This window comes from Lepisosteus platostomus, chromosome 16, assembly GCF_059453375.1.
Source record: "Lepisosteus platostomus isolate fLepPlt1 chromosome 16, fLepPlt1.hap1, whole genome shotgun sequence".
NCBI classification, from domain to species: domain Eukaryota; kingdom Metazoa; phylum Chordata; class Actinopteri; order Semionotiformes; family Lepisosteidae; genus Lepisosteus; species Lepisosteus platostomus.
Window position 1 is genome coordinate 945,156 of NC_142626.1, and position 11,504 is coordinate 956,659.

General features: G+C 60.6%; 2 protein-coding genes across 2 annotated transcripts; one reads left to right on the forward strand and one right to left on the reverse strand.

Moving 5' to 3' along the window:
- The first annotated feature begins 76 nt into the window (after positions 1–76).
- Positions 77–3,169, forward strand: zdhhc24 (zDHHC palmitoyltransferase 24). Its single transcript, XM_088608785.1, has 3 exons — positions 77–366; positions 720–997; positions 1,781–3,169. The coding sequence occupies exons 1-3, from the start codon at positions 77–79 to the stop codon at positions 2,074–2,076; spliced, it is 864 nt and encodes a 287-aa protein (XP_088464911.1). The 3' UTR covers positions 2,077–3,169.
- Positions 2,639–11,488, reverse strand: LOC148646573 (cation channel sperm-associated protein 1-like). Its single transcript, XM_088608772.1, has 14 exons — positions 11,343–11,488; positions 10,985–11,216; positions 9,916–10,056; positions 9,129–9,338; positions 8,937–9,050; positions 8,210–8,369; positions 7,676–7,767; positions 7,273–7,416; positions 5,927–5,990; positions 5,720–5,792; positions 4,831–4,882; positions 4,625–4,709; positions 4,202–4,316; positions 2,639–2,708 (listed from the first exon to the last, which is right to left on the reverse strand). Exons 2-14 carry the CDS (start codon positions 11,085–11,087, stop codon positions 2,661–2,663), a joined length of 1,401 nt encoding a protein of 466 aa, XP_088464898.1. The 5' UTR covers positions 11,088–11,216; positions 11,343–11,488; the 3' UTR covers positions 2,639–2,660.
- Positions 11,489–11,504: the final 16 nt, after the last annotated feature.

Sequence of the window (11,504 nt, forward strand, 5' to 3'; positions counted from 1 at the left end):
GAAAATCCCCACCAACAGCAAACGACTTGTCGTTGCCCAGCGACTCGAACTTCCGGCTTCCGGCCTGCGGTCCAGCATGCGGTCGTTCTGCTACCGGACGTGGGGCCGGCTGGAGCGCGCGTGCCGCCGCCTGCCGGTGGTGGTGAACACGCTGCTCGTGCTGTCCATCACGGCGGAGGTCAGCTACCTGGTCCTGGCCGAGGCGCCGGGGCGGGCGGGCTGGACGGCGCCGTGGAAGGCGGCCCACCTGGGCGCCCAGGCCTTCATGCTGGGCAACATCGCCTGGAACTCCGTGCTCTTCCTCAGGACGGACCCCAGCGTCCGGGGGGTCTTCCTCGGAGGGGAGGGCATGGGCCAGGGCTGGAGGTAGGTCAGGCGAAGGCGGCTCACACCGGTGCCTCCGTCTTCCAGCGTAGGGTCTATCCCAGCAAGCACTGGGAAGCCCACGCCAACGTCGGGAGAGCATGCAAACTCCACACAGACAGCACCCCAGCTCCGGCATCGAACCCTGTGTCCCAGCGCTGTGAGGCAGCACCGCTGAGCACTGCATCCCTGTGTTCTGACAGAACAGGACCGGACCCGACCCGCCGGACCAGCTGTCCTCCCGGTCTAACAGAACCGGACCCGAGCAGCCAGACCAGCTGCCACGTCCCTCCTGTCGCCCCGGGGACTGGCTCCGTGTGAGGCCGTGTCGCTAACCGCTGCTCTGCCCCCCCCAGGTACTGCTACAGCTGCGAGACGCACACCCCCCCGCGCTGCTCCCACTGCCACGACTGCGGGGTGTGCGTCCTGCGCCGGGACCACCACTGCGTCTTCTTCGGCCAGTGCGTGGGCTTCCGCAACTACCGCTACTTCCTGAGCAGCCTGCTCTTCATGTGGGCGGGGCTGCTGTACGCCGTGGTGCTCAACACCGAGGTCTTCCTGCTGGTCCTGAGCGAGGGGCTCACCCTGCACAGCGCCCTGCTGCTGCTCGCGCCCTGGGTCATGCTGGTCTCCGGTCAGTCGCGCCCCACCCCCCGCCGCCCGTTCACACTCAGGGACGTGTGCGCACTCACGCGCGCGTACACTCGCTCACACTCGCGCACACTCACGCACACACACGTGCACAATTACACACGCTCACATTCACACTCACACACACACGTGCACAATTACACACGCTCACATTCACACTCACACACACACGTGCACAGGTGCACACTCACGCGTGTGCACAGGTGCAGTCACAAGCCCACACAGACACACTGGCTCTTGTGCGTGCAGGACCTAGAGGTGCTGGAGGGTGCTCCTCCATGCCAGCCTGGGCCGTGTCACTCACTGTCGTGTCTCCCATCTCCTCCCTGTGCCTCCTCTCCCCTCTGCTCCCTGTGTCTCCTCTCCCCTCTCTCTCTCCTTTCCCATCTCTCTCGCCAATCTCCCCTCCTCTCCCTTTTGTCTCCCTCTTCCCTCTGTCTCTCTCTCTCCTCCTCTCCCCTGCCCTCCCTGTGCCTCCTCTCCCCTCTCTCTCCTCCTCTCCTCTCCCCTCCCTGTGCCTCCTCTCCCCTCTCTCTCCTCCTCTCCCCTCTATCTCCTTCTCCCCTCCCCTCCCTGTGCCTCCTCTCCTCTCCCCTCCCTGTGCCTCCTCTCCCCTCCCTGTGCCTCCTCTCCCCTCTCTCTCCTCCTCTCCTCTCCCCTCCCCTCCCTGTGCCTCCTCTCCCCTCCCTGTGCCTCCTCTCCCCTCCCTGTGCCTCCTCTCCCCTCTCTCTCCTCCCCTCCCTGTGCCTCCTCTCCCCTGTCTCAGGCCAGGTCACCGCGAGGGCGTTCGCCTTCGCCTTCATCGCCGACACCTGCGTCGTGGGCTTCCTGCTGGTGGCGGCCTTCCTGTTCTTCCACGCGGCGCTGATGCTGCGCGGCCAGACCACGCGGGAGTGGTACTCCAGCCGCCGCCCCTACAGCCTGGGCTGGCGCCGCAACCTCCAGGAGTGCCTGGGCCGGCGCTGGTACCTGGCCTGGCTCTGCCCACTCATCCCCTCCCCGCTGCCCGGCGACGGCATCCACTTCCGGGTCACCGGCCCGCTGGACCCCGCCGGCAACTGACCGCCCCCCTGCCTCCCCGAGACCGTGACCGACGGGGGGGGCACACCGCCAAGCGGACGCGGGAGCACGCTCAAACACCCCCCTTCAGTATTTCAGCCTGGCTGGGCCACCCGCAAAGCACCGTGGGAAACGGGCAGTCCCTCCCTCTGCTGCTGGGGTGAGCCACCAGGGGGCAGAGTGACCTCTCCCCCACCCCTGTTCCAGCAGGCTGACGTTGTTCAGACTGAGCCGCGTGGCGCCCTCTGACCGGGCAGCTGATCTCAGGCCGGTATTGATCAGCACCCTCCTGCTTTTTTTACGTGATCTGTATCGGGGCTCCTCTCTCCTGGTCCCCTGGGGTGCTTGCAGTGACCTCACAGAATCAAGTAGGGGTCTCGGCTGCAGAACTCTCAGCTAGGGGTCTCAGTGACTGGAATCAATGAAGGGTCTTCATGACCGTGAACGCAGTGCCTCTCCAGGACCAGAGCGAGGAGCGCCGATCCCCCGCAGGGAGGGGCGGGAATCTGGGAATTTCTCACGGCACGAGGAAGCGAGCCGGTGTGGGTCAGCGGGGTCTTTATTGGGGGGGGGGCTGTGGGGGGCTCTCAGTCCTTCTCTTGCCTGTGACACTCCTCCTCCTCCTCCTCCGCCGCCTGCAACGAGAGGGAGAGAGCCGGGGCGGTGAGGATCGGGGCGCCCCTCCGCTGCCCTTCGGAATCCCGGGATCTCGTCCGGCTGTTCCCCGAAGGATCCCGGGGAACCTGAGCTTCCGCGGTTGTCCTGAGCCACGTGTCCGTGTGTCTGCCCCCGTCTGTCGAACCCTGTGCCAAGACCGGGACTGCGCAGCTGCCATAAACTCGGACCCTCAGCCTGGGGAGCGCTCCCTCCGGTCCCTGCCGGATCTCCTGCGCCCGGACTCCGGGTCTGGAGCTGGAGTCTGGGACGGGGGGTTGATTCCTGCGCCACAGGTCGGGAAGACCCCGTTGTCGGAGGTGCCTCCCGGTTCTGGGATTGCGGGATTTTGATATTTTCCCAGCGGACTGCTGTTCTCGGCGACCCTGCCTGCCCGAGGGGCAGCTTGGTTTGGAATAAAGGCGACAGGTTGTTTTGTAAACGTGTGTGCTGGATTTTGGGGGGGGCGGGGCGGGGTGCCGTTGTGTCTCCTAGTAAAGGCCTTTCAGGGGCCCCTGTAGGGGTACAGTGTGACCCAGACTGGACTGTAGGGGTACAGTGTGACCCAGACTGGACTGTAGGGGTACAGTGTGACACACACAGGAACAGTGGTCTCTGGACTGTAGGGGTACAGTGTGACCCAGACTGGACTGTAGGGGTACAGTGTGACACACACAGGAACAGTGGTCTCTGGACTGTAGGGGTACAGTGTGACCCAGACTGGACTGTAGGGGTACAGTGTGACCCAGACTGGACTGTAGGGGTACAGTGTGACACACACAGGAACAGTGGTCTCTGGACTGTAGGGGTACAGTGTGACCCAGACTGGACTGTAGGGGTACAGTGTGACACACACAGGAACAGTGGTCTCTGGACTGTAGGGGTACAGTGTGACCCAGACTGGACTGTAGGGGTACAGTGTGACACACACAGGAACAGTGGTCTCTGGACTGTAGGGGTACAGTGTGACCCAGACTGGACTGTAGGGGTACAGTGTGACCCAGACTGGACCGGTGATCTCTGGACTGTAGGGGTACAGTGTGACCCAGACTGGACTGTAGGGGTACAGTGTGACCCAGACTGGACTGTAGGGGTACAGTGCGACACACACAGGAACAGTGGTCTCTGGACTGTAGGGCTACAGAATAACAGAATAGCTGGCCCTGACCCGTGACCGGGCCCCACCCCTGGGGGGTACACTGGCGCTGTCGAAGAGTGTGTTTCTGCAGGGGTGGGTAGCGGCAGTATTTTGAACTGCGGAAAATCGCCCCCCCCCTTTCACCCCCAGGCGCCCACGGTTGTGCCCAGGCTGCTCCCAGCTTCCCCGAGAATTCAAGCAGGGGGCTCTCTGACGTCCCGGGACCGGCCTGCAGGGGCTCCGGGGACGTGGGCACGCGAGTCTCCGCCGGAGAGCCGGGTCTCGTCCCGGGGCAGAGGTCAGTCGCGTCGCGGGAACGCGGGCGCAGGGGCTCACCTCGAAGAAGGTGTCGACGACCCGGTCCAGCGTGGCTCCCTGCGACCGGAAGGCGTGGTGCTGGAGGTCGATGGCCGCCAGCAGCCGGAAGTAGCTGGTCATCAGCTGGACCTCCCTGGTGGCAGACGAGGAGGCTGACTTACTCGGGGACCCTGTCCCCCTCCAACAGCTTCTTCTCCTCATGTTGTAGGGGTACAGGGTGACCCAGACTGGACTGTAGGGGTACAGCGTGACCCAGACTGGACCGGCGGGCTCTGGACTGTAGGGGTACAGTGTGACCCAGACTGGACCGGCGGGCTCTGGACTGTAGGGGTACAGTGTGACCCAGACTGGAACAGTGGTCTCTGGACTGTTGGGGTACAGAATCACTTAGTCCAGTCCGTGTTCTGAGTTGGCTCTGGTCCTCGGGCCTCGGTCACTAACCTCTTGCTGAATTTGTTCTGGCTGTAGTTCTGCTGAATGGCTCTCTGAAGGGAGGTCTCGTTGTCCTGCTCCCCTGACGGCTGACCTTCAAGGGAAAGACACTGCCTTTGTACTTTTACCCTCATCTCACCGGGCTCTGCTGTACCTTCACCATAGTGTACCACAGTGAGTTTGTGGATGAGTGACATGAGGAAGCTCCGGGCTACCCTTCTTCTTCAGAGCCGCCGTGTCGTCCTCAGAGTCGTCGAGGGTGCAGGACTGCAGAGGGAGAGGAGGTTATTGCAGAGGGCTGTGTTCTGACACCGCCGGCCTTGTTGTCTTGTAAGGTCGATATCATGCTGTGGCATTCTTGTCAGGGCTTGCAGTGCTAATTTATAACAACTCGTTTACTTCAGGTTTACATCCCAGATGAATACAAGGGGGTTCAGTCCCTTGCTCGGGGACACGGAGAGCTGCAGGTTCTGTAAGAATCGGGACAGTACCGGGCAGAGCAAGGCAGGACAGGGACACACAGGAGAGAGAGGTGGTTTGTGATGCTAACAAACTCATCTTCAGAACTGAGTCACTGGACCAGCTGTCCTCCCAGTCCAAGACCAGACCTGAACCGCCGGACCAGCTGTCCTCCCGGTCTAACAGGACCGGACCTGAACCGCCGGACCAGCTGTCCTTCCGGTCCAACAGGACTGGACCTGAACCACCGGACCAGCTGGTCCAACAAGACAGGACCTGAACCACCGGACCGGCTGTCCTCCCGGTCCAACAGGACTGGACCTGAACCACCGGACCAGCTGGTCCAACAAGACAGGACCTGAACCACCGGACCGGCTGTCCTCCCGGTCCAACAAGACTGGAGCTGAACTACCGGACCAGCTGGTCCAACAAGACAGGACCTGAACCACCGGACCGGCTGTCCTCCTGGACCTGAACCACTGGACCAGCTGGTCCAACAAGACCGGATGTCTGTGGTTTTGTACCCCTGCGTTCAGGAGGTGATGAGTTTAGAAAGACTTACTGCTCCTTCAGGCCCCAGAATCTGCACATTTCAGAGTGGCAGAACCCCACCCCACCCCACCCCAGCACCCAGATGACACCCACCTTGTCCTTCTTCCTCTCCATGCGCCTCTTGATGGCCAGCTGGAAGTTATCGACCAGGACGGCGATGAACAGGCTGAGGAGAGAGAAGATGGGAGAGAGAAGGAGATGCTTGATCCACAGCCTCACACCTTGCAGAGAAGGACACGACTGGAGCGAGCGAAATGTCAGGGTGATCGTCTGGGGTTTGGGTGGCGGAGGGGAACCCACTTGAGGAAGGTGAAGTACTCCACCACGATGTACAGCACCAGGAAGATGATGATGTAGGGGTAGCCTGCGGGAGAAGCGGAGACACTCAGCCGGCTGGGAGACGCAGCTGTGGTGTCTGTACACACTCTCTCACTCATATACAGGCTGAAGGAACTCAATCACTCTCTAGTCTCCGATGGAGGGGTCAGCAGCTGCATGCACCAGGGGCGCCTAGTGATGACGCTCTCTTGCTGCTCATGTTGCAGTGTTTATGTGAGTCTGTGTGACAGAGCTGAGAGCAGTGTGTAAGTGTGACAGAGCTGAGAGCAGTGTGTCAGTGTGACTGTGCTCAGAGCAGTGTGTCGGTGTGACTGTGCTCAGAGCAGTGTGCCTGTGTGACTGTGCTGAGATCAGTGTGTAAGTGTGACAGAGCTGAGAGCAGTGTGTCAGTGTGACTGTGCTCAGAGCAGTGTGTCGGTGTGACTGTGCTCAGAGCAGTGTGCCTGTGTGACTGTGCTGAGAGCAGTGTGTAAGTGTGACAGAGCTGAGAGCAGTGTATTGGAGTTCAGAGCAGTGTATTGGAGTTCAGAGCAGTCTGTCTGTGTGAAGGAGCTGAGGGCAGTGTGCCTGTGTGACGGAGCTGAGAGCAGTGTATCGGAGTTCAGAGCAGTGTGTCTGTGTGAAGGAGCTGAGGGCAGTGTGCCTGTGTGACAGAGCTGAGAGCAGTGTATCGGAGTTCAGAGCAGTGTGTCTGTGTGACGGAGCTGAGAGCAGTGTATCGGAGTTCAGAGCAGTGTGTCTGTGTGAAGGAGCTGAGGGCAGTGTGCCTGTGTGACGGAGCTGAGAGCAGTGTATCGGAGTTCAGAGCAGTGTGTCTGTGTGAAGGAGCTGAGGGCAGTGTGCCTGTGTGACGGAGCTGAGAGCAGTGTATCGGAGTTCAGAGCAGTGTGTCTGTGTGACGGAGCTGAGAGCAGTGTATCGGAGTTCAGAGCAGTGTGTCTGTGTGAAGGAGCTGAGGGCAGTGTGCCTGTGTGACGGAGCTGAGAGCAGTGTATCGGAGTTCAGAGCAGTGTGTCTGTGTGAAGGAGCTGAGGGCAGTGTGCCTGTGTGACGGAGCTGAGAGCAGTGTATCGGAGTTCAGAGCAGTGTGTCTGTGTGAAGGAGCTGAGGGCAGTGTGCCTGTGTGACGGAGCTGAGAGCAGTGTATTGGAGTTCAGAGCAGTGTGTCTGTGTGAAGGAGCTGAGGGCAGTGTGTTGGTGTGATGTGCTGAGAGCAGTGTGTCAGTGTGATGGAGCTGAGAGCAGTGTGTCGGAGCTGAAAGCAGTGTGTCTGCACTGCGGATGGGGCAGGCAGGTCTCTGTCTCACCCTGGTCTCGGCTGGTGGAGTAGATGTAGGCCCAGTCGTCCAGGGTGAGCAGCTGGAAGAGGGTGAAGATGGTCTTGAACATGGACCCGAAGCGATCTGGGTCCGACACACTGAACATCTCCCGGAAGATGACCGCAAACATGACTGGACGCTAAGGCATCATGCCACCCTCATGTCTGATTCAGAGAGGGGGTGTTTGACCACTGTGCTCTGGTGACTGTCCAGTGTATAGGAAGTGTCCAGCCCTGAGCTGTCCACGGTACAGAAAGTGTCCAGCCCTGAGCTGTCCAGTGTATAGGAAGTGTCCAGCCCTGAGCTGTCCATGGTACAGAAAGTATCCAGCCCTGAGCTGTCCAGTGTATGGGAAGTGTCCATGAGCTGTCCAACAATAACATAAGGATACACAGGAAGGTGAACATTAGTACGATGATGGCTCCCATGGACTGGAGAGACTGTAGGCAGGTGGACATGATGGCCTGCAGGTTCTGTAAGAATCTGGACAGTACCAGGGAGAGCAAGGGAGGACAGAGACACAAGGGAGAGAGGTGGTTAGTGATGCTTGCAAACTCATCTTCAAGACCAGCTGTCCCCCTGGTCTGACAGGACCGGACCTGAACCGCCGGACCGGCTGTCCTCCTGATCTAACAGGACCGGACCTGAACCGCCGGACCAGCTGTCCTCCCGGTCTAACAGGACTGGACCTGAACCGCTGGACCAGCTGTCCTCCTGGTCTAACAGGACCGGACCTGAACCGCCGGACCGGCTGTCCTCCTGGTCTAACAGGACCGGACCTGAACCGCCGGACCGGCTGTCCTCCTGGTCTAACCAGACCGCACCCGATCCACAGTGTTCTGATGTCAGTACTGGGATTTTTGACAGTTTTCCCCGGACTATCCCAGAGAGGGTATCCCAGAACAGAAGAGCGCGGGGGTCCTACCGGATCGTCCGGAGCACCCGGAAGGCCCGGATGGCCCTGATGCCCTTGAAGATGCGCAGGATTCGGAAGACCGTGGAGGCGTTCCCACTGCTGAAGCTGCTGGTGGACTGGATCAGGGGCAGGACGAAGTCCACCAGGCTCATGAAGACGATGACGAAGTCTGGAAGGCGGGGGGACGTGTCTGAGCTCCGGCCGTGAGTGGGGGACCCCGGGGCCGCCGCCAGTGGCGGTGCGGTCTGGGGGTGCTCACCAGGATCGTGGGGTCCTCTGTTTTTAAGTGCAATGTGCCTGAGCTGTCCAGTGTAGGGGTTGTGTGCAGCCCTGAGCTGTCCAGTGTCTGGGGAGTGTCCAGCCCTGAGCTGTCCAGTGTAGGGGTTGTGTGCAGCCCTGAGCTGTCCAGTGTCTGGGGAGTGTCCAGCCCTGAGCTGTCCAGTGTCTGGGGAGTGTCCAGCCCTGAGCTGTCCAGTGTCTGGGGAGTTTCCAGCCCTGAGCTGTCAAGTGAGTAAGAAGTGTCCAGCCCTGAGCTGTCCAGTGTCTGGGATGTGTCCAGCCCTTGACTGTCCAGTGTCTGGGGAGTGTCCAGCCCTGAGCTGTCAAGTGAGTAAGAAGTGTCCAGCCCTGAGCTGTCCAGTGTCTGGGATGTGTCCAGCCCTTGACTGTCCAGTGTCCGGGACGTGTCCAGCCCTGAGCTGTCCAGTGTCCGGGACGTGTCCAGCCCCTGACTCACCCAGGATGTTCCAGGCGTTCCTGAAGTAGACGCGGCCCCAGACGAACACCTTGAGCGCGAACTCCATCAGGTAGATGGAGAGGAAGCTGGCGTCCATGGCGGAGAAGAACCAGCCTGGACAGGGAGCAGGAGGGGTGAGCAGGGTGATCGGACTGGACCGGGCCGCGCCGCGCCGCAGAACCGGCCTCCTACCTCCGCGCACGGCCACGCTGTCGAAGGTCTGGGCCACCAGCGCGCCCGTGTTCAGCACCACGACGGCCAGCAGGAAGTTGTCGAGGGGGCGCGACTCGGTGAAGGCGAAGACGATCTGGTAGAGCAGGCGGCACCGGTCCAGCAGCGCGCCCCAGGCCCGGCCCAGGCAGCTGCGCCGGGCCTGCAGGGCCCTCTGCCTCCTGTCCCTCTCTGACCGGACAGGACCGGGGGGAAGGAGAAGAGAGAGTGATCGTCCTGCTCGGACCGTCCTGCACACCAGAGCCACTGAACCGCTGGGGGTCTCTGGGGGTTTCTGGGGGCCCTTCTGGGCTCAGTGTCGGAGCTGATGTAATTGTTTAATTAGCTGCAGGATCGTTAACATGACAAGCGCCCGCAAGGTCTTGTCTCAGGCTCAAACTGTTTACGATTTAAAAACATTTTAAAAGTGAAAATATCCCCTTCCTGAATTTGAATATAAAACCAAGAGCAGGAGGCACTTCTTTACACAAAGGGCAGTGGGAGTGTGGAACAAGCTGCCCAGCCATGCTGTTGAAGCCGATACCCTGGCTTCTCTCTAGAAACTCCTGGGTGAGATCCTCCAGTCGGGACAGGAGCAACTACTCTACGCTAAGAGAGGTGGGAGAGTGGAACAAGCAGCCCAGTCATGTTGTTGAAGCCGATACCCTGGCTTCTCTCTAACAGTACCTGTTAGACAGGAAGAGCTGCTGTATGACGGTATCGGGTCAGCTGGCCCGGCCCGACCGGAGCGGCGCTGACGCCCTGTTACCTGAGCTGCGGATGAGCTGCTGTATGACGGCTTCGGGCACCTCGCAGGTGGAGAAGATCCTCTCCCGGGCTTGGCGGCGCCCCCCTGGGGAGGCGACTGGAAGGACAGGCAGGTGGTGGCGCTCCGTGTCCCGCAGGCTTGCTGCAGAGGGAAAGGGAAAGGGGATCAGGGATCGAGGATAATAGACCGGGAATCGGGGATCAGGGATGGGGATGATAGATCAGGAATCGGGGATCAGGGATCGGAGAAGTAGATTGGTGTTTTGGGATTAGGAATTGGGGTTTGGGGATAATAGACCAGGAATCAGGGATGGGGGAACGGGAGGTGGGGATGGGATTGGGAATACTGGCAGAGCTCTCTTGCTGCGAAGGCACAGTGGCTCTCGAACCCGTGGCTTTTACAACAGTCACCCTCCTCTTTTAGCGCTTAGCCAGGGCCCAGGCTGTGTCTCAGAATCCGGACCCCCCTCCTGTCGGGAAGTCCGGGGCAGAATCCCGAGGGAACAGGGCTGGGAACCGGCAGTTGCTCCGGTCCTCGGTTTGGGAAACACCGGGGCTGCAGAACCGGTCTGGACCGGCCCTGCTGGGCTGCACTGCGGTCCTGCCGGTGTGGGAGCTGAGCGCAGCTCCGGGGGGGGGGCTACCGAACCCAGCGGGTGTGGGGGCGTCCCCAGGACCAGGTGGGAGAACCCCCTGGGAACGCTGTCGGAGGAGAAACCGAGTGACCTGTCAGACCTTTCACCTGCTGATGGTACTGAAGGTCGTTTACAGCTGCCCTGAGGTAAGAGGTCCAGGTACCACACCTTCGGCCCGGTTCAGGTACCCAGAATTGTGCAGCTACTTAAATAATGAGATCATTCGGTCATGTGACTGAGGGCTCTGCCACCTCGGGGCCCGAGCGCTGGGGGCTATCCAGGCTTGGTCCTGTGGGGGGCGCTGTGTGTGCAGTTTTCCCAGGTCTCCTGGGGTGATCGCTTGCAGACCCACACCGACCCCTCCAGGACCAGGAGCAGGACCAGGGCCCGGGTCGGCCCGGCCCGGCCCGGCGGGAGGTGAGCACGGGCGCTTGCCTAAGTTCGGCTGGCGCTGCCGGGGGTGCAGCGTCTGGCCGGAGGGCCTCTCCTGGACGGCGGTCCCGCCGCGGCGTTCCCCGGGAGCTGCCGGGAGGTCCATCCGTGCCTTTCCAGCGCAGTCCGAGGTGAGTCGTGTCTGGGATGCAGAGGGCGCCCGGAGAGCGGCCAGACTCGGCACTCGGGCCTGCTGCCTGTCGGAAGATCCCTGCGGACAGCAGGCTGGGACAGACTGGCAGAGTGATGATGGTGTCTAGACCTCTGTGCCTGAACAGACACGATCTCCCTGAACGGCTGTGATACAATTTATTGCGATATATATTACAATATTTTCTAAATGATGTTATTGCATACTCACACAACTGTTGGTCCTATTGCCAATAGATCTGCAATTACCATCACCACCACCACTGCTGCAGTTTCTAATATTCTTACCACCAGTAAATAATAAATAAGTTGGAATGGCCTGATTCTACTGGCAGAAAGGACTGCAGTCTCTGGAGAGTGTGACCTGAGCAAC